This window comes from Erpetoichthys calabaricus, chromosome 18 (assembly GCF_900747795.2).
Source record: "Erpetoichthys calabaricus chromosome 18, fErpCal1.3, whole genome shotgun sequence".
NCBI lineage: Eukaryota > Metazoa > Chordata > Cladistia > Polypteriformes > Polypteridae > Erpetoichthys > Erpetoichthys calabaricus.
In genome coordinates this window covers 21,020,195-21,043,958 of record NC_041411.2, presented here as the reverse complement: position 1 = coordinate 21,043,958, position 23,764 = coordinate 21,020,195, and the positions used below count along the sequence as shown (strand labels likewise).

Sequence of the window (23,764 nt, the reverse complement as noted above, 5' to 3'; positions counted from 1 at the left end):
TTTTAGCATGGACAGAAATACTGTTGTAAATGATGCAAAAATGCCAGATAGGATAGAGATCGTTTTTGTTTAAAAAGCCTTTTTTAAATGAAAACATGGTAGTGTGGATGTAGCCTGAAATACACCAAATCAAGTATCACACCACTAAGAGTGGAATCAGTACATAAAGTGCTTGCTTTGCCTTGAGATCTCCAAAGCAGAGAACACCAATCTTGGTAAATAACAAATGATTAGAACGTCCTCTCTAAAACTGTGTACGTTTTGCAAGTGTATATTAGCAATCTCTTGGAAACTTTGAGAGCGAATGCATTACTATGTGAAAACAAAAGGGTAGATTAGATTACATTCACTGATTAATTAAACAAAAGATATTCCATCTAAATTGGGGTTAGGGATGAAACCCAGTTAACTAGGCATTGTTAAACTGTCTCTATAGTTACATCTACAGTACCATTTATAATCCTCATCTTGTGTGGTTGTGGGAGGCCAAAGCTATTCTGGCAGAATCCGGCACAAGTCGGGGGATACAGCCTTGGACAGTGTGCCAGACCATCACAGGAATGTAGGCGAGTTTACTATGCAGAGTAGTGAATCAGATAATTTGTGAAAAAACAAGTACAGGAAATCTGGTTTTTTTTTTCTTTTTTTTTCATATATATATATATAATATAAAAAAATCTTTCATTGCATTTATAATTTTGTTCTTGAATTTAGATAATGTTAGAAAATAAATGTCCCAAGTCAAAGCTGCTTACTAGCATCTGGAATGAAGTTGCTTTCTTTTAATAACAAGCTTTAACCATAGCCAGTCAGTAGGGTTAAGAAACCTATAGGAGAGCCTTTGAGGTCCAACATGGACATACCTGCCTTTTTTTAAATAAAAGCAGCAGAAAAAGTCTCTTTCACAACAGCTGCCAGCCCAGCTGAAAGACAATGGACTTGGCTGGCCAATGAAGCATGTTATCATTTGCACACTCTCAGCCTAGTATCATTTTTGAAACTTTATTCCTCCTCAGGTGAAATTTACAGTAAAACTGACATGATAGATTAGTTAGCAATAGCTGCACAGGGCAAATAATTTTATTGCTTATGCTGACTCAACTAAAGCACCTTGGCAAACAAATGACATCTGCTTGGAAAACGTAAATACATGTGCAAACACACATGCTGAGCTCTCGGTTCTTGGTAAAACTTTAAGGCTTCGCAGACCAGTAATCTGAAATATATCATGCTGCTGTTTAAAAAAAGAATCGCCCTTCTTCTAAAATCATTCCCTCTTTCATGTTTGAACAGCCTCCTCCTCCATTTTTGTCAGTTTGTACACTTCCTCGCCTGATACTCTTTTTCTACCTTCGATTACCCTTCACACAGTCTATCCACTTACTCTTTGGTCGTCCTCTTCTCCTCCATCCCAAAACTTCTATATCCAAGATTTCCCAACTTTAACTGTACCTCCAATTCCTCTAGTTCTTGATGTTATCAAGCTTTGTTTTATTTCACAAATTCATCTCAACATCCTCATTTATGTAGGCTTTAATTTTCCTTCCATGAAATGATTTAACTGCTCAGGTTTCTAATCCATACAATGATGGTCTGACCACTTTTTCATCTACTTTACCTTTTAATCTTGCGTTAATTCTATAATCACGTAACACTGGCGATACATTTCCAGTTTCCAACCTGAAAAATTATTAGTATAAGATAAAAAAAAAAGTAATTGCAAAAACAAGCATAAGCAAGTGTGTGTGGTAAATAAAATTTATTTCCACCAGTAACCATTTTCTGTTCTTCAAAAAGAGAGACGGTGTGGGGGAATCCTAATTGTACTTTGCATTTTGTGCTGACTGTGTTGTAGAATCAATAACAACCCTATTTGTGCAAAATCAGCAGTGGGTGATCATTAGAGGTCAGGTGGACTATGGACTCTTATACAAAGTTCCTGGAAGTCCCATGATCTGATTCAGGGTAAACATAATTTCTACCCCCACAAATAACCCCACTGCTACTCTGAGCTAAAAACGTATGTAGTCAGTTTGTGCTTACTGTTTTCTGATTTCTATGGTTCCTTGTATCCTTGCCAAAAAGGATTTTGAGCCCCAATAATTCATGACAGTTTACTTGAGTTACTTCTTTATAAAGTGTTCAGCAAACTGTTAATCTATAAAAATGTATGATTAATAACATAAATTAAAGCACTATTGCTTTTGCTCCACATGGTAGATTTGTTCTAGAGAGAACTTTCTCTTTGATGTGGCAGATACATTTACTTAAAGAAACTTTCATGTAGATCATTGAGGATTTTTCAGTCAGTATTTAGACCTTGTAAAATACAACTGATCTCTATTAGAACTTGAGTAACTGGGTCTTCTTGTCAGTAAACCTCTTCAGTTTCCCTATTTGATGTATAATTGGCAAACATTTTAGTGAATGAATTGGGTCACTATGATGGCAGTGATGTACTTCATGCCCATTTCACACTGTCTGTTAATATTTAGTTTCACATATCCTATTAAAAGCAAATTATGCATTGTCTGAGATATGGAGTTTAAAAGTATGAAGCATTCAAGCAGATAAAAATTTGAAATATGAGTGCTTTTTTAGAAAAGAGGCCCTGGCACAAGTGAACCGAGCCAGTGTTATCAGGTCAGTGCATGTCTTCTGAAAAACATTCACAATAAAGACTGCATAGACTGTCCTGAAGTACTCTTGCTGCCACAGAATTGACTATAAGCTGTTCTTTTGCCCTGAAGTATAGAACCACCTATTACAGTGGCACGTGATCAGCACAGTAAGAGACGGATCAAAGCCAATGTTCATTTTTCTCTGCCCTCTATGTAAATGTAGGAAGGACAACACTGGAGAATAGCATAACCATAGTGCAAAAGAATGTATACAATCATAGCTTTCCTTAAGGTCTAATAATAATAACTTGAATCCGTCTTTGATATTTCATGTGCCCACTTATACTTTATGATGGTTAAAGGTTTATCCTCTTTTACTTGTTTATCTTTTAGTTATTTGCTGACTATAGTGTCTCTCAACTAGACAGCCAATTTTGCACAGTTCTTGTCTCTAGATTCAGTGTGCTCTTTATTGTCATGGAAAAATTCTCTAATCCCACTATCGGTGCCGAGCAAGAAAAAAACTTGGAACTGCTACATGACATTGCCTTTTGATTTCCCCTACTTTCTTTTCGCAGATGTTCCCAAATATTAACATTCAGTGGAACCTTTGTCTTGTGGTGCCCTTTATAAAAATAAAGGCAGTTAAAGTGAGTTCACAAATACAGGAAATTCACCTGAAATTATTGTTCTATCCAAATAAGAGTTTCTTGGCCTTTTTCCATAGCAAGTAGCCTACCTAGGGTGGAGTGCCCTCTCAGGGTTGGTAGCGAGATCCTTGCCTCAAGTGGAGGAGTTCAAGTATCTTGGGATCTTGTTCACGAGTGAGGGAAGAATGGAGCGTGAGATCGACAGGCGGATCGGTGCGGCATCCGCAGTAATGCGGGCGCTGCATCGGTCTGTCGTGGTTGAAAAAGGAGCTGAGCCGCAAGGCGAAGCTCTCAATTTACCAGTCAATCTATGTTCCTACCCTCACCTATGGTCATGAACTTTGGGTAGTGACCGAAAGAACGAGATCTGCGAATACAAGCGGCTGAAATGAGTTTCCTCCGCAGGGTGTCTGGGCTTTCCCTTAAAGATAGGGTGAGAGCTCAGTCATCCGGGAGGGGCTCAGAGTAGAGCCGCTGCTCCTCCGCATCGAGAGGAGACAGATGAGGTGGCTTGGGCATCTGATCAGGGATGCCTCCTGGACGCCTCCCTGGTGAGGGTGTTCCGGGCACGTCCAACCGGGAGGAGGCCCCAGGAAGACCCAGGACACGTTGGAGGGACTATGTCTCTCGACTGGGCTGGGAACGCCTTGGGATTCTCCCGGAAGAGCTAGAAGAAGTGGCCGGGGAGAGGGAAGTCTGGGCATCTCTGCTCAAGCTGCTGCCCCCGCGACCCGACCTCGGATAAGCGGGAGACAATGGATGGATGGAAGTAGCCTACCTTTACAATATGTGTCCTATGGTGCTTTTCTACTAACATGATTGATTAGTTTTTCAGTCATACGCAAGAATACTGAAGAAGGCAATAGTTGTACATTCTCTACACCATGTGTTGGATATTTTTATACTTGCACACGGGGTAGAAAATTAATGAAATCGTGGGAATAAATCTATTTGCCTCTTAAGTATTTGTTTTTTTTGTACTTGTTTTTTATTTATTCTGGACTTTATTTTAAACTGTGACAGCTTTTTACAGATTCTTTGATATTATCTTTATTTTTTCACTACAGATTTAAGTTTCAGAGTAACGTATAAACACTTTCATCAGGGGGCGGCATGTTGGTACAGCTGCCTCGCTGTGTGAAGACTGCTGTTTGCATCCTGGGTCATCCGTGTGTGGAGTTTGTTTGTTCTCTCTGTGTCTACGTGTGTTACCTCTTGGTACTCTGGTTTCCTCCCACAGTCTAAAGATATACAAATAAGGTGAACTGGCAATACTAAATTGGCCCTAGTGCTTGATTGAGGTTTTGTTTGAGTGTTTGCCCTGCAAAGGACTGGCACTCTGTCCAGGGTTTGTTCCTCCCTTGTGCCCTGTGCTAGCTGGAATAGACTCATATACCCCCTATGACCCTGTTCACAACTAAGAAGGTTCCTGGTGCTAGTGGAGAAGAGGAACAATTCTTCTACAATCTCTTAAAATTTCTGTAGGCTACCATTTCCCTCTTTAGACACTATAAAAGATCCTTTACCCATCAGAGCTGTTACAGTGAAAGCTGGCCAGCAACCCGAAGTTCCTTTACAAAAAATTTAAAATGCAAACTTGATTCACTAATTTAATGTATCTAAAATTTATTTAATCACCTTTAACTGAAAAGTATGCACAATATTTGACCAACCTCTTCCGGTGGTTGGATTTATCTTTAATTGGAGATTTTTTTTTTTTTTTTTTTTGCAGCTGACTGTGTGAAACAGACTGTCGGCTCTCATGGAATCAAGGGTTTGTACCGGGGTCTCAGCTCACTACTGTATGGATCCATACCCAAAGCTGCAGTTAGGTAGGTTGCACTGTTTCTTTACTGGGGACTATTGAGGGAGTACAACCCAATAATATACACCATGTATTAACATTTTCTTTCATTCTGCACTCAACTTGAGCAGCTGAATAAGTTGTATGTTTGCCCTACTTTTCACCTGTAAATATCTGCAAATACAGAAATAAAGGATTACTAACAAAGTTTCCAGAACATTCAATGTATGAGAATTTTCTCTCTGCTTAATTATTATTCTGTTGAAGTTTTTGCACGAGGACAGAACAGAATTGAAGTGTCTTAAAATATAAATCATAAACCTGTTCCACATACCTAATGATTTGTTAAGAAGAAAACAAATCAAGACAGTTAAGGAAATTTCTTACAAATTGTTATATTCTTAAAAACATTTTATTTAGCTTAAGCGGCTTGTCCTTCAATATCTACATCTTCCTGATATAAACTAGAAATTGGGGGAGGTTATAAGAATGGAAAACCATGTTATGAAACTAAAATGTGTTCAGATTTTACTATCAGGCAAATATTCTTGTGCGCCAAAACATTAAGAATATAGGCAGAGGAGTGTAGCAGGAGAAGAGATAGGAACGTCCGAGAGGGTTTACAAAATGAGAAGAAGAAAAGCTTAAAAATGAGCTTAAAATATTTTTGATAGCCTTTCTATACCCTGAAAACTGCTTCTGTAATCAAAAAAGGAAATTGAAATTAAATGCTCAAAGTAAGTTTACTGTAACTGAGGGCAATGGGAATGTAGTAACGTAGCAATAAAAATATTCATGCAATTAAAGAGTGTTTATTATAATTTCTATTTTTTACACTGACATTTATGAAAAATTGATTTCTATTTATTGTTTTATTTAAATTGAATTCCCTGTTTCTCTTTAATTCTGACAATTTAAATAAACCTTTTACTAAGTCTCATAGATTAATATAATTTTTACTGTCTAAACTTTAGCTCTTCATACATAATGGATTCTTTTATTCACTCGTTTTCTGAACCTACTTACTGTATGTGAATACCCAGTCATTGGTAAGCTCGAGAAACAAATAACAACTACTAGTCATTAAGCCCGTTACAATAACGGGCGCTAGAACAGGTACTGCATAAACATTAGTAGGAACAGTCTATATTAAATGGCAAGGGACCTTGACCTCATTCTGTTTGTTGGTCGCATTTTCTTTGTCTTTCACCCTTTCTTTTGTTGATGTTTACTTGCTGGAGCTGACCGTTCTTCGTGGGCTGGCCATCGTGTATTGTGTGTCTTTAATTTTCTGTGACAGTAATACTGGCTTGTACATCCGTAATATACCTTTAATTTTCTCTGATGGTAATACAGGGGGCGTGTGCGTCGGTAATTTGCCTTTAATTTTCTCTGACAATAATACTGTGCTTGTATGTGGCTGTAATATATGTCACTGTATTGTGTACTTTTAATTTCCCCTTGCATAAATACTGGTTTGTATTTCCGTAAAACGCTTGTAATTTTCTGACAATAATATCGCACATCGCACCGTACCACCGCGCATGCGCACTTCACCAGAAGACACACACACACTGACAACTGGACGCACACAGGGATTTTATTAAAGAGGATATTTTCTAATATAGTTAAAACAACTATATTAGAAAAGAAAAAAAATATTTTGTGGAAGTAAACCATGGCAGTTTCCTAGATTAATATAAAGAATAAAACAAATGAACAAGAACTGTGTAAACCTTGACTATTTGGTGAAATGCAGCAGTAGTAATTGATTTATGTAGTGGCTATTGTTCCTCCCTCCATTAGCTGATAGCCAGACACTACCCTAACTATTTAATTCCTTCTACTTTGTGAAATTACATGCTGTAATAATTGCTATATACAATAACAGTTTTTTTGATGGATATTCTGTATAGTATAGAATCGATAGTCTGAGCATATATGTGATTATGCTTATTGAAAGAATTTTTAGAGAAGCAGCAATACATTCCTTTATACTGTGGTTGAACTGAGAAACATCAAAGTGTGATTTGCAGCAACATCCGGTTTTCCAAATGTAATCGGAGCAGTCAACTGCACACACATTGCTATTGCATCGGACAAGTCACTTCAGCCAGTGATGAATTACCAAAAGAATGAGCCGACACTGCATTCATTTATAACGAGAGCCTTATAAAAAACTACAACTTGCACAGTTGGCAGGTGGTTTTTTCCATAGTAGTGTGGCAAAAGACAAGCAGTCCCTTTTTAAGGATAGCGAGTCACCCTCAAAGAGCCATGTAAAGAGCAGAGAATCTCTCCGTTGGTGCCTTCAGAGAATGAATCTGCTTATGTAAATAGAAAGCATTTCCACTTATTAATTTGCTGGCACTACAGTCCACAGAAAGTGTGTCGAATTGAGCAAGCATGTTGCGTGCTGCATAATGTACCACACAACCGTGGCTTGCCTGTACCCTAGAGATGTAGGTATGATGATCCTTACCCTGACTCACCAAATGATTAGCCAAATCGGACAGCGGTACTACTTTGTTTGAATGTTAATTAGCAGAATGTTAAAACGGGTGGCCGTGCATTATTTTGTGGTCAATATCACATTGTAAGCCCGTTATTCCTTAGTTCATTGGCCACATCTCTTACAGCATCCACTATTGCATTTTGTAACTCCAGAACAGTGTCTGTACACCGCACAGCCAAATGGTTACCCAGCGGTTTCCGTGGCAGAGGTATGTGTGCAGCCTGTGCCCAAACATGTGCGTGGCCACTGAAGCAAAATCACCACCTGGAATCATGTTCTTGGCACGGAGGTCAGCTTTTTGTAATATTGTTTGAAAAATAAACAGACAGTGGGGGCCTGCAACTCACCTTTCATGTCGACTTTGATGAATGACCACTTCTTTGTTGTTTCGGGCACTGTTTGGACTTTCTGAACTTGAAATTACGAGTGTCTCTGCCATGCTGTATCACTGGCCATCCCTTGTGCGTTAGAATTTCATGTTCATTGGGGTTTTATGAAGGGGAAGTGGTGTGGAACTTGGCGTATGCATAGTTTTTATGCATCTGGATTTTTTTTTTGTGTGTGTGTATGAACATTTCCAGTTTTGTCCACACGTCAAGTGTTATAATGTGAATTCTATGCACAGAGTTGTACATGTTGTTAAATAATTCAATGTAATAATAAATAAGCAATGCAATAATAAGCCAAGAAGAATAAAATGCTTTAGATGCATACATTTTATTCTATTAATAAACAATTACTCTATGAATATTAAAGCAATAATACTAAGTGTCATTATTGATTTAGCATTTGAAGGGGCACTAATAACCAATAAAGTGCCTAAAGGTTATAGTCCTGTCCTCCTAAAATGACAGTATATCTAAATATTTGTGATGGGTCGGGGGAGAATGAAAAATTCAAAGTGCAGTCCCTTAAAACAATTGCAGGGGTATTTTTGCATTTTCATGAAAATCAGCCAGCAAGCTGTACTGTCATTCAATTTGACAGGGCTATTCACATTGCATCCCATGGTTTTGTGTATTATGAATATGTGAACATTCTGCTGACACACTCTGTTGCTTGTACTGAATTTAAAATGTTTTTGTTTTTTCTTCTGCAATGAAACTGTCGAGGAGAGAACATTTCAGCCTTTTTTTTTTTTTTTGTTTACTTATGCAGTTGTTTGGACTGCATCCTAAACACCAGTATTGAAAAAGAAGTTTAATTTATTCAGAGCCCAAATGAGGCCGCTAATCTCAGGACCTAGTTAGCAACATTTTTTATACGAGTTTTACAGTTTGGGCCTATTGTACATACCACTGTTGATGATCCTTGCAATAAGTCACACTGAAAGTGGGATAACTCGGAGACCCTGTACAGTCCAACTTTTACTGATGAACTTAAGTGAGCATGACACATTTTGATGAAGATGGCATAAAATATTACTAGCATTAAGCTGCTTCCTGTTCAGTACATATACAACACTCGCTGCCTTAGAAAGGCAACAGCAAAACTATCGCACTCGGCTATCCTTCATGGCTTCTTTTACCACTCCTCCTTTCCCCAAATGGTACATGGCCAAAGGCAGTTTACAACCAGTAGTTTCAGGGGAAGATCCTACCCACAAGTTGTAAGGTTACTGAACATTCAGTATAAGTGCAAAGAAGGTAACATAAGAGTGTGTGTGTGTGTGTGTGTATATAATATATATATATATATATATATATATATATATATATATATATATATATATATATATATATAATATAAAATATTTGCAAACATCCACCTTAACAAAAGGACAAGTGTCTGTGATATGTGTTATTCCAATAGATTGTGCATCTCAAAGAATTAATGCTGTTTTTACAAATCCCGTACCAAATGGCAAATAACAGACACATACAATTCATTTTTCATTCTAACAGATTGTGCACCACTAACATTTGTAGCAATGTATTTTATTACTATAAATGTTAGTGATGCACTATCTATTGGAATGACAAATGTAATGTATTTTATTACTAGATGCAATATAAAATGCATTCCAATATATGGTGCACTATAAACATTAACACTGAAGTTGATTACTTAGATTTCAACTTGTCTTAGACTGGTAGCACAGATAGTATTGTGTATGTAATTCTATATATGCATTGCCTGCTAAGTACACGTGTGGTTTTTTTTTTTTGGTTTTTTTTTGGTCAACTGTTATAAGATGGCATAGAAGCATGAATTTAGTTTTAGTATGTACACATGACAATAAACTGGACTATAGGCTACACAATCATTTTATTTATACAGTACTACTACAACCTAGATGTTAAGCTGAATCAGTTGTACAATTTTCATGTTGTAATCCTCTGCTTACACCTACAAGGTAGCAGAATATTCACATTAAAGTATAGTATATGTCTAAAAGTGGCACACTACAAGCACAGCTACATAAAAATAGGGATCTAATATATAAGAATTCACACTAAAACATGGAAAAGATAAAAGTGTGTATGCAGAAAAAAATTCAGATGCAAAAAAACCATGCATAAGCCAACTTCCATTCACTTGTTGCCCCACCCTGACTCCTCCCAGAATTTTGCATATTTAAATATGTAAATCAATATAAATAGCCCTTTCAGTTAAGTGTTTTGTTAAAAGATGATGGTAAGAAGCACATATAAAAAAAGAATTTCACCAAATGTGAAGTGGAGGTGATACTCCGTGAAGTGGAAGCAAGGAAAACATACTTTTTGGTGGCATTGGCAGTGATATGAGGAACAGAAGAAACTTAATGGAATGACAATCAAAAGTCGCACAGTGCCCGAAATAAAAAAAAAAGTGGTCAGATGGCAAAGTCGATGTTAAAATGTGAGTCATAGCCCACCGTCTGAGTGTCATACAGAAGAAGCGTATTAGGACACAGAGAAGAAAAACAAAATGGGGGACACAGTGAATCTTTTAGTTTATTTTGTCATTAAAGTAGAACATTGTAAATAAACTTAATCTTAAAATGTAATAATTTACTAGTTTCTCAAACTTAAGTAGCACGTTAAATTGCTTCGTATTCTATGTGTTCTATTTGTGTGAATCACTACATGTTTTCTTAAATGTGCTTTCTCTTTTGTAGACAGGAGTGCACTGGCACTGATCGATACAGAGTACATTACATTCATGATATTACAGCTCTCTGATCATTTTAGAATACTAAGATATATATCTGATATTATGATGAAATGTACAGTTGTGCTTGAAAGTGTTTGAACCCTTTAGAATTTTCTATATTTCTGCATAAATATGACCTAAAACATCATCAGAGATAAAGAGAAACCAGTTAAACAAATGAGACAAAAATATTATACTTGGTCATTTATTTAGTGAGGAAAATGATCGAATATTACATATTTGTGAGTGGCAAAAGTATGTGAACCTCTTGGATTAGCAGTTAGTTTGAAGATGAAATTCGAGTCAGGTGTTTGCAATCAGTGGGACAACAATTCAGGTGTGAGTGGGCACCTTGTGTTATTTAAAGAACAGGGATCTATCAAAGTCTGCTTTTCACAACACATGTTTGTGAAAGTGTATCATGGCACAAACAATGGAGATTTCTGAGGACCGCCGAAAAAGAGTTGTTGATGCTCATCAGGCTGGAAAAGGTTACAAAAACCATCTCTAAAGAGTTTGGACTCCACCAGTCCACAGTCAGACAGATTGTGTACAAATGGAGGGAAATTCAAGACCATTGTTACCCTCCCCAGGAGTGGTCGGCCAACAAAGATCACTCCAAAGAGCAAGGCGTGTAATAGTCGGCAAGGTCACAAAGGACCCCAGGGTAACTTCTAAGCAACTGAAGGCCTCTGTCACATTGGCTAATGTTCATGAGTCCACCATCAGGAGAACACTGAACAACAATGGTGTGCATGGCAGGGCTACAAGGAGAAAGCCACTTCTCTCCAAAAAAAAACATTGCTGCTCGTCTGCAGTTTGCTAAAGATCACGTGGACAAACCAGAAGGCTATTGGAAGAATGTTTTGTGGATGGATGACACCAAAATAGAACTTTTTGGTTGAAATGAAAAGCGTTACGTTTGGAGAAATGCTGGAATGCAGTGTTTTCTTAAGAACCTTATCCCATCTGTGAAACATGGTGGTGGTAGTATCATGGTTTGGGCCTGTTTTGCTGCATGTGGGCTAGACGGCTTACCTTCATTGATGGAACAATGAATTCTAAATTATATTAGAAAGGAAAATGTCGGGACATCTGTCCATGAACTGAATCTCAAGAGAAGGTGGATCATGCAGCAAGACAATGACCCTAAGCACACAAGTCGTTCTACCAAAGAATGGTTAAAGAAGAATAAAGTTAATGTTTTGGAATGGCCAAGTCAAAGTCCTGACCTTAATCCAATCGAAATGTTGTGGAAGAACCTGAAGCGAGCAGTTAATGTGAGGAAACCCACCAACATTCCAGAGTTGAAGCTGTTCTGTACAGAGGAATGGGCTCAAATTCTTCCAAGCCGGTGTGCAGGACTGATCAACAGTTACCGGAAACGTTTAATTGCAGTTATTGCTGCAAAGGGATGTCACGCCAGATACTGAAAGCAAAGGTTCACATACTTTTGCCACTCACAAATATGTAATATTCGATCATTTTCCTTAATAAATAAATGACCAAGTATAATATTTTTGTCTCATTTGTTTAACTGGTTTCTCTTTATCTACTTTTTAGGACTTGAGTGAAAATCTGATGATGTTTTAGGTCATATTTATGCAGAAATATAGAAAATTGTAAAGGATTCACAAACTTTCAAGCACAACTGTATTAAACATGAGGGCACAGTGGTGATAAGCTTGTACCCCATCCAGAGATTGTCTTGCCTCCCACAAGATGCTTGCTGGGAGGCACATGACCGTTGATGAAATAATTTATTGCAGCAGTACTGTGTCTGTCAAATGTCCCAACCCCCAATTCGTGTCCTTTCATTTTCTTTCATCACATAACCAATCACCACAATATAAGCTCTGTAATAAATGTAGAACCAGCTGTAAGCTTAGAATACCGATTCTTTAAAACCTTTAAGGGACATTGAAAAATCTTCATAATACATGTTTAGTTATTCTATTCATCTATCCATCCAGAGTTTGTGATAGTCCCAACATGCCCACAGAAACAGGCAGAAACAATCCCTGGACTAGGCACCAGCTCATCACTACCACTGTGCCACCATCCCTCCCACATGTTTAATTATTAACAGTATACATTACTTAAGTTAACAATTTATCTGTAAAATGTTATATACATACTTCAATGCATTTCATCAGAAAAATGACATGAAGTATACGTCCTAGTGTTCTAACAGCACACAGTGCCAAAAGGATAGCTTTTATAAATACGTGCTCTCTTCTAATGAATTGAATCAAATTCCTTTATTGTCCTCATATGGTACAATGAGATTCAATATGCAGATCCTTCGTAAACTTAATTTCCTATGATAATAACAATAATATGATAAAAACAATGAAAATATATAGTATGAAAGCACAAGTACAATATACATGTACATATAGTGCAGAAAGTGTAAATGGCTCAAAGTGGCTCAGATTGTGCAATATTACAGTTGTAGTGCAAGTTTACAGTGAGGTAATTGTAATTATAAGTACAAACAGTTCTACTGTGAGCACTTGGTGGACTGATCAATTGTGTTTATAGGTCTTGGGATGAAACTATTTCTGAGCCTTGAGGTTTGTGCAGGAAAAGCTTTGAAGTGTTTGCTGAATGGGAGAAGTTCAAATACAGTGTGGCGCATGTCTGATTCGAATTCATGCAGATGCTGGTGGCTTTCCTGAGGCAGCAAGTGCTGTATATGTCCTCCAGGGCTGTCCAATCAGCTGCTGTACAGCTGTGACTCCAAACACAAATACAGTGGGTTAAAATACTCTTCAGTTGTGCACTGAGAGTAACAATGCTAAAGCAACTATGGTATTTGGAATAGTTTGGCCATTATATTGTTACAGATGGATTACAATCAAGTGCCTTAAATTTGTAAACAATACGCAATTAATTTCGATATATTTGATAAATCCTGTTTTATTGATATGAATTTAAAAAAAAAAAAAAGGAAACCACACAAACTGTAGCACTGGTTTAATGCTGGGTGCTGCCAGTTTTCAAAACCAAGCAGAAACCTGTCTACGCAAGGGGGGAGGCTACCGTGAAAATGTGCGTAGCTTTATGCCAAGTTTAGTTTTATAAATCTCAAAGTGTGCACGTAAACGGGCATATGCAACATTTTTGTGCATATGCACTATTTATACATTAGGCCCCAGATCAATAAAATTTGTGTCTAAGATGAAATTGTACTGCTATAGCAGCCAACACAAAGAATTCAGAGTACACTCAACATTTTTTAGTAAGATAATAAATATAAAATAATGTTATTTAACAACACAACCTTAAAATGTGTAGTGTAGTTGTAGTGTAGTGTAGTCAGAGGTTATGTTGCAATTTCCAATGGCAGACGGTAACAAAGACCTTTGACAACACTGCCTATAGAACTGTGGTAGAAAAACCTTGTTCTGAAGGTGTTACTTGGGTTGACCAGAGAGTAGGGCAAATGGTTTTAAACATAGTTTGTCATAGTTGCTTCCCAAAGAATTCATGGTAGTATCCAGGTGAAAATCCAGTATCCCTGATTAATTAGGTAATACTGTTGGTATAAGATGTTCTTATTTACTGCCCCCAACATTCCACTGCATATATTTAAAAAAAAAAAAAAAAAAATTTCAAACCACATACTGATGCAAGAGAAGCTCTCCCCAGTCAAAAGGAGCCGAGGTGCATTAGGAAATACATACGTTTAACACTGGCTATTTTTGCCTATGGCTTCAGTATATGTCTTTCAAAGCAAATGTCCATGTGCACCCCTGCATACATTTTTACCTAGACAACCTCAATTTCTAATACCTGTATGAAGACCAAAGTCAGGAAAATATTGATCTTTCTGAACCCTACTGCCATTTCCTTGGTTTTGGTAATGCTGATCAGATTGACCAGTCTCCCCTATTTATTGAGGAAAAAAATCCAGTGATTTTTGTAATTTTTTTTTTTTTTTTTTTTTTTTTGTGTAATGTGACGGAACCTTTCAGACTAAGTTACAACCACTGTGGCCTAGTTATAGCATAACATAAGGAATCACTAATGGCTGTCTTGTCTTTTACACTCTGTTGCATTAGCCATTAGTCTACTTTGCCTGACAACTTAAAAATGTCAGTATAAGGCAAGTTTGCTGTTTAATGCACTTGCCGGCTTCTTTTGAATACATGCTTGAGGGATTTTACTTTTCTTCTTGTAAGTGAATTATGTTGCTTTTACTTTGGAAGCCCTCAAGAAAAAAAATGGCTGTGTGTGTTTTTTATATGTTCAGAAAAGTAAAAGCAGTTTTTCAAGGCGATGACCACATGCAGGAATTGGCAAGATGAACAATGCAATCTTAGGGTAATCTTTTTAATGCACAGTTGTTTAAAAGACAACTGAAGAATTGGCTTCAATAGGGAGACTGCTAAGGTCATTAGTATTCTGTATGCAAAATAAAGTTCTTTCAATTTTAAAGACGTCTAATGAAAAGTACAAATGTCACTTTTTGTTCAAAATGCAGTAATGTTCTACGTTTGTCATGTTATTAATTTGTGCTATATCCTAATGTTGTACTGCAGAATGTTTGATGTATCTGTCTGTTTGTCAGGGGAATCTGTCACCTGTTTTAAATTGAGCCCGTCGGTGCTGACTGATACAATAAACTCATTTTGTCTTGCAGTCATCTTTCTATAAGGGAATGAAGTGGGACTTGTTTTTAAGACTTGCAATGCTTGAAAAGAGCTGAACTGTGAAGGTCAGGTCTTGATCGCTGTTAAAGAGTGTGTGACTATTAGTAGTGGGTAGATAGCAGCTATGTTTTCAGGGGTTTCCTTACAGGCAATACATTTTGTAAGTAGTACACTAGACCTAGTGTCACTCATGAATATGATAATTGTAGCTTAAGTAAAGGGAATCATTTCAACTTTAGTATTCTAATGTTTTTTAATATTAGAAGATAATGGAATAACCAATGGAAGACTTTAAAATTTGGTTATGCTATGTAACGAACAAAACAATGGTTATACTCAAATTCTTTGTGGACAATAGTTAAGTCAGTCCCAGACCATTTACTAGATTACCTGATCAAATGGTACGTGATTTCACACAAACAGAAGCATTCTGAAAATAAATGCTGGGAGCGCTTTAGGCCAGAACCCAGTTCATTTCTTGGGGGGTTTGAAGAAATGAGATTTCTCCTCTGGGCCCAGTTGCATCTAACATGACTGTCGATACACTGACCTTTTATCCTTTAAGATGATATGTGTGTTTTCTTTTTCCTTTCACAGGTTTGGAATGTTTGAATTTCTTAGTAATCACATGAGAGATGAAAAGGGAAAGCTAGACAGTACTCGTGGCCTTATCTGTGGTCTTGGAGCTGGAGTAGCAGAGGCGGTTGTGGTAGTGTGTCCCATGGAGACAATAAAGGTAAGCAGTTTCCATGATTACTTACACTGCTAAGTCCTAGCTTGGTTGCAGGCAGGCTACTGTTCATTTTATGTTGGGTAACGAGTTTCACCCCAGTATACTCTATAGTAATATTAGCTCTGGTACTAACTAGTAAAGACGTGCCAGTCATTTAAGGAGTAATAGGGTGTGGAAGTTAGACTCTAGCCCAAATAAAACCTTTTTTTTTTTTTTTTTGATAATAACAAAAAAAAATCAAATGCTTGAGTTTCATTTTTGGAAACGCAGTCAAGTTGGATTTGAGTCTGTGTTGGTCTAGAACTTAAAACGGAGAGGAATAAATGTTCTAGTCCCAGCTTTGTACGGTTACTATATATAATACATAAAGAACATAATCAGTGTTCTATTCCATTTGTCATTTATTCTGAATGTACTTCTGCCTGTTCTGTAGGTTAAGTTTATTCATGACCAGGTGCTCGGCTCAACCAAAGTACCGGGGATTTTTCCATGGTGTGCGGGAAATAATCCGACAGCAAGGTCAGTGGAGACTGCCCATGTGATCAGCAGACAGCTGAGCCTGGTTGTCTGAAGATGTCAATTTAGGCTTCAACTTGAATATTAACATGAAAAATTAACCATTAAATTTGAAACAGAAAAAAGTAAAACAAAAATATGTTCCTCTTCAAACTTTATTTTGCAGGCCTAAGAGGAACTTATCAAGGTCTGACAGCCACAGTACTAAAGCAGGGATCTAATCAGGCAATCCGATTTTTTGTGATGACATCTCTCAGGAATTGGTATAAAGGTACTTGGGTGTTAATATATTTTAATTAAAGTGCTATTTTTTTAACTTGTGTGTATAAAATAATTTAAAGTGTGGCAAGTAGGAAGAAGTCAATGAAGTGTGGCCTTTATAAAATAGGCTCTATCATTATATTGCGCATGAAGCCTCATTGTTATTCAACAGTCCCTAAGATGTAAACCTAACAGCGTTTTGCCATTTTTAATTGCAATTATGTATTTCCTGGCAGACAAGAATTTGAACATCTGAATATTTTTTTGAGGTCAGCAGCAATACCTTCTACTCCTACCTATTGCTTCTTTCATTTGTCTGTACTAAACTGTCCTCCTTGGTCTCTAGGTGAGGCAGCAGCAGCTACCCTTTTGTCCCCATAGAAGACTTAAATTAGTTGAATGAATTGTATTTCATTAAATGGGAGAGAGGGCTGGTAGTCACTGTCTGGTATTCATTAAGATCTGGTTCAACATATAATAAATGTACTACTTGTTCTGTAGTGACCTACTTTTAATTTTGAGTTTCCTACATCAGGTGATGACCCCAGCAAGGAGTTAAACCCTTTTGTCACTGGCATGTTTGGGGCTATAGCTGGGGCAGCAAGCGTATTTGGAAATACTCCTCTTGATGTTATAAAGACAAGAATGCAGGTAGGCTTTTTAACTAGCTTCCGGGGAAGCCGCTTTGCCTTACAAAGCCTTCTACGTTTTGTTTCACAGAATGCCGGCATGAAACAGTTGTCTTTTTTTGCATGTAAAAAATTATCATTCCCTTATGATTTCAGAATGTCCATTAGAGATGTAACCTGTTTTTCTTTTAGTTGTGCAATATAATATATGCTTTGTGTTTCTCTTTTCAGGGACTAGAAGCTCACAAATACAAAAGCACATTTGACTGTGCCTATAAAATCATGAAATATGAAGGTCCCTTAGCGTAAGTATACCTCATAGTTTTTTTTTGTTTTGGTTTATTCCCTCCTCTTCATCATGCTGTGCTTGTTACATCATCAGAATGCTACTGCTAAAGGGGCTCTTGGACACAAGTACTTTTTTTGTCCACATTTAGGCAGAATTTGGTGGAATAGCTTACATTTAATTGATTATTAGTAGCTTTGAATTTTCTCCATTTGTAGGTAATGTGTATTGTGGAATGATTGATTTTAAATTACTTTTGCAACACTTAGTATTATTATTTTAGACATGTCACTCTCTTCTGAGTGCCTCTTGAATCTCTGGTTTTGGCATAATATCACTCATTTGCATAGTTAACACTAAAAGACAGTTTTTATTTTTAAATGAAGTTAGCATCTTTGATAAGCTCTTTACAGAACTTACAATCATTTACACTTAATTTGGAGAACCTTTTTCAAATATTTCAGTTTAGGAAATGTACTGCTAGAACATGTTAAAAGGTCAGCCTTTCAGTTAAGTAAAATTTTGTAGTGGGAACCAATTAGCAGATTTTGGACAGTCAGTTTTTTATTTTATTATCAAAAGTCCATTAAAGTTTATTTTTCTTTTAGTTGTGTGATTTTTTTTTTTTTATTATTATTATTTTTTTTTAATTGTTTAATAAAATATTTTCAATCCATTTCCTGGAGTAGTGAATAGCAGAAGACAACCATTAAAAACATTTAAAAATTTTACTGCTTTTGTCAGTTGTATTCTTAGAAAATATTTATCATTTTGAAACAAGTTGTTTTATACTTCAGGGGTTTTGGAGAATGAATTGGTGAAACAATTTAATAATTAGTTTCCATTATCTTTATTATGTATTAATACATTATGTATTGAAAAACATTCTTTAGTCCTGAATCTTATTCAGCCAATTCTTTCCAGACCACTGGTTATCTATTTCAGTCTATTTGAGTGCCTCACCAATATATATATATATATATATTTTTGGCACATTATCCATGACAAGTCAAAAAAAACAAACAATGGTATGCACTTTTGTAGTTAATTTTACATACTCCATTTTCAAGACAATTTTTCATTCATGGATGAAAAGTAATTTAACTGAAATACAAGATGTAGAATGTAATAAACTTGCATCACTTGAATCTAAAGGTCACAATCTGAAAGTTTTTTTCATTTGTTCAATTCACTGGCAGGTTTTACAAAGGAACCATTCCACGGTTGGGGCGTGTCTGCCTGGATGTTGCCATTGTGTTTATCATTTATGAAGAGGTGGTAAAAGTTCTGAACAAAGTGTGGAAGACTGAGTGAACCTGGGCACATGTAAACTATCTGCCGGAATTAAAGTGCTCGATCAGGTCTATTGCCTAGCAGGAAGAAATGAAGCGACTGATGAAACCAGACGTGCCTCAGGCAAAAATCACACTTGTCACTACGTGCATTTTACTAGTGACCATATTTACATTGAAATTTTACCTCCCATATAGCTGGATGCATCACATTGTAATAACTGGATTACTGCTGCCTCTGTCTGACAACATGGAAATGTGTGTAGTGGCTGGTTTTGGATGCACAGTGCTATATATTATCCCTTAAAAATTTATGTATGAAACTAATTTATATGAGAGAGGTTTTGTAGCTTATTCAGGCAGCTCACCCTGAATCTGAAGTTCACTTAGTAGCTGTACAATTGAGGAGTAGGCATAAAATGAAATACTAAAACTGAAATTCTTCACAGAAGTACAGGCCCAATCTATTATAAAACTAGTACAATGGAGCCTTTAAATTTGTTTTTTTCCCCCCACAAAGGTGGCCAAAACAGAAATCTACCTAAGTGAGAAAGGCTTAAGTTATTATTTAGCCTAAAGGGCTGCATAAAACGTAAGCGAAAGAAGGAATATTAGAAAACCAAAAATTACCCAGTGCCAGTTTTGTAAGTCCATGATTTTGGAACTTTGGATTTTTTAATTGTGTGTGTACGTGTTTTAATACACTAGTTTTAATTAAGTGCCACAAGAGCTTGAAATGCAATTGTTTTAGCTGGAATGTATCTGGTTGTTTCAAATTTTTACATTTCTCATGGTCTTAGCCTTTGGCATATCCTAAGAATGTTATTTAATTGCAAGAGTATTTCCTCTGTTTACAGATCCTCTTCATACTATTTGTTCCTGTACAGACCACAAAGCTTTAATTCTCTTATTACTTTTACATTTATATGATTGATTTTGTTATTTACATCCATTAATTGTGTGGCCTTTTCCTTTAACAGTGGCATTCAGAACCAGCCAAACTGGTTTCCAAATAAGGTCTAGTGGGTCTTAAATAATTTTAAATCACCAAGTGCTTTGCACAGTTGTCCTCTGGTTCATGAGCTAGCCACCTAGCAATTATGGGCCTTGGGGAAACCTCCCTGTAACAGTGCCAAATGCATATATGTGCCAAAACAGACTCCATTTTTATTGGGAATGTACTGTGTTGTTTTTCTTTGCATTTTGTTTGAAAAGGTTTTTTCTTAACATCACTTGTCGCTTTCCAACAAAAAGCTCTTGTGGAAAACGTCCCATAGAGGATTTGTTATGTTTTAAAATCATTCCATAGAATAAAGCAAGAATCAAAATTCATCAATGATACTAAGGGGATTTCTTTTCAAGATCATTTTGTTAAAAAAGTACTATTATACAATTTCAACTGTGAAAAGATTTTGTTAATTGTTTTTCATCTTCTCTTTATTATGGAAAATTATGGTATAATACAGTGGTTCCCAAGTTCAGTCTGGGTGCACTGTGGCTGCAGGTTTTTATTTCAACAAATTTCAAAATCAGTGTGTTATTCATACTTTTATTTAATCTCATTGTTTAGTGAGTAGCTATATCTATATTCTTATTCTGAAATATTTGCATTTTTGCCAAAGCATTAAATGCCATTTTCTTTTTTTTTTTATTTCACTTTTCTATATAATGTTCTTCCTTAAATTGTCTCCAAACGCAATTAACACTGAATGCTATTAGAAGGTCAATTTTCTGCTCATTTGTCAGAAGCATTCGTAAATGTACAGAGAAGTGGTATTGTTTGTACCCTTGTCTGCACTGCTTATTGCTAATCATCAGCCTCTGGATATAGTTAACCGAGAAATGCCACAGAGAGAAAGGTAAATTAAAAAAAAGAAAACGGCAAAAGAAGCATAAGCATTTAAAGTCTTTCCAAAAAGTACTAATGTTTATGAATTTCTTTTGAAATATTTGAATGACAGAAGACTAAATAATGAAATCAACTAAAAGTAAAAATTATACACTTGATTGGGAAATTGGTTGGAATAAAAACAATTGTACTTGGCAGGTTTTTATTAAACAGTTTACTATGCAAAACAATAACACTGCTTTGGGCAGTTAAAAATGTAATTCTTAATTTGGGAATTTTATAAACATTTGTTTGTCTTTTTTGTATGTAGCTGATTTTCTATTAAGACCTGTTAAAATGCTTAATACTCCAATTTTGTTTGGGTGCAGTCATTTCAAGTTTTCAAGTGAACTTATGAAAGCACCCCAGCCATCAATGCACAACTTTCCCTTTTAAGTATAGTAGATATTACCTTACATTAAACAATTGTTAATACACTAGCATATTTAAGAGGAATTTTTAATAGACTGGCATTAGTGGTAATATAAATTTTTAAAGTAAAATTATGAGAAATAATTCCATGGTTTTTTTTTTGTTTTTTTTTTCCTCGCCCAGTTTCAACTTTATAAAGAATTTGAGTACGTTAATTTTGTAATCTGTGTAATGGATTAGTCTTTGATATCCACAAACTTCACTGTCCCACAGTATGTTGTTTATTACTTGCAGTCCCATCAAGCTATAAACTGAAGGATACATTTCACTCCATGCATTTTACAGGTCAAGACTTATTGGGAGCTGGAGCCTTAGTTAGAAATAACTCTTCTGTAACCATTATGATCAAGCTAAGATTTGAATTCTTGAGCAAATATAAAGATGTTAAAGATGCCATTATTCTATTACAAAAAAACAAAATGGGTGTGCATAATTTCTCTTTATGGCCTTTAGGGAAAGTTATCTTGGCCAGTTTGCACATTTTGTGCTCAGTTTACTCTGCCATGATGAAAAATCTTCATGCTTACAATAGCTTTTTTTTTTAGTTTTATTTATTATTGTATTTCAAAGTTAAAATGGAACTTATCTTTTTAAACTTTTTTCCTTCCTTTGTTTGTCAAAATGGCATCAGCATTGTACAAGTGGACTTGGGAGTTTTGTGGATGCCCTCAGTCTCAATGAATGTGACTCAAAATGTGAACAGTAGCCAAAATAATGTTTCAACTTTTACATGAATGTCTAATGTTATAAGATTGAATTATGCAAACAGTATATACTGTATGCATTCTCCTGCGTTCATTGTATATGCAAATACAACTCTTTTAGAATTTTCCACAACACTGTTGTATTCCCTTTGAAGAAGCCATTGAATCAAAAATCAAGAACAAATTAATTTTTGCTTTTCCTTATGATGTGCTGTTTTAACTTTTAATTTTTTTTGCTAGATGTACTTCCACCTTGATTCCAAGGGTCACCCTGGTGCCTCAGAGCTGTCTCAGTTTACTTGCTTATTTAATGAATGTGTTGTGTGTATGTGTTTTTATAATATTCATTTTTTTAATGTGCTATCAAAAGACTCCTGCACTTCTGGCCAAATTCTGTGGTAAACATGCAAGTGCCGACAACAGAAGGGAAAGGAAAGTATTTCTCTGCTTTCTTTTCTCATGCTGTTTCCTTCTGTTAATTTTTATTACGTTTATTTTGGCAGAATATAGTCGAGCAGTGTTATCCAAATTGCAACTTCTAGTGGACTGGATATAATATAGCAACATTTAAATTATCATTAGGAGTGTAAAATGTGCATTAAATAGGTTTGTTGAGTCAGCCTGGAATGGTTTGTTCAAGTGGACAAGCAGAGTTCATGTGATTACAAAAACTCGCAATGTTTTAGAAATGACTGATGAATTGATGTTGCACAGGCCAAGTTGGGATGTGTTCATCATAGACCAATAAGCAGCACTGCCTGCATCAGCCATGTCCAGGGTTAGATCAAATGCTGCATTTAGCACAAAGTAGGGTTTTGTATATCCTGGATTTAATTGAAATATACTTGCTACCTACCCTCTTGTCTCACACAAGACATAGAAAATTGATAAATGCAAATAAAAATGTTTTTAATTTTTAATCGCATCTTCTACCTTCTTCTCTTCATGTGTTGACCAGTGTGATATCTGATGTGTCATGCAGCAATTTGCTAGGCCTAGGAGAGCCATCAATTTCCTATACGTGATAGTGTAATGGTGTATTGGTTTGTTTATAGCTGTGTTCACTGTGTCTGGTCTGGCGTGTATGTCTTAATACAGTATGTCTCTACACTGAGTGCCTCAAAAAATTTTAAATGGTTTTGCTTTAAATGAATGAATAAACAAAACTAGAAAATAAAAGTTGTGGTTCAGTTTTTCTAGAATCTGCTGAGAAGAACGCAGTAACTTAGGATGGGGGAGTGTCAAACCAAAAAAGCAATTTTGTTTTACCGCTACATGATACTTGTATGAATAGATATGAATGAGAAAGCTTGAAGAAGCATAGCAGATGCAATCATGGTCTTTCAAAACCTTTTGCAAGTCCAGGATAATGAAACCATTAGTAGGGTGTGTAAATGAGTCTATGTTCTGACTACAGCCTAGAATGGTTTGCTGGCAGGTAGACATTGGTCACTGCTGGTTTTGCATCCTAACTGCAAATAGACTGTGACATATCACAAATGGTGGTGTATCACCAACAAGCTTTAGAATAAAATTTTACAAACAGAATTGTGTGAGAGGCAGACCACTCTTGTGAATTGAACTTAGTGGAGGACTGCTGCACATTGCATATATATGCTGTATAAGATAACCTTTAAAAT

At 36.1% G+C, this 23,764-nt stretch overlaps 1 protein-coding gene across 1 annotated transcript in view; it reads left to right on the top strand.

Moving 5' to 3' along the window:
- Positions 1–23,028, top strand: part of si:dkey-178e17.1 (tricarboxylate transport protein B, mitochondrial) — a 34,408-nt gene extending 11,380 nt beyond the window's left edge. The window contains 8 exon segments of the mRNA XM_051921125.1: positions 5,004–5,103; positions 15,981–16,119; positions 16,550–16,573; positions 16,575–16,635; positions 16,799–16,903; positions 17,429–17,544; positions 17,754–17,827; positions 19,008–23,028. Coding sequence (XP_051777085.1) covers positions 5,004–5,103; positions 15,981–16,119; positions 16,550–16,573; positions 16,575–16,635; positions 16,799–16,903; positions 17,429–17,544; positions 17,754–17,827; positions 19,008–19,122 — 734 coding nt within the window. The 3' untranslated portion in view covers positions 19,123–23,028.
- Positions 23,029–23,764: the final 736 nt, after the last annotated feature.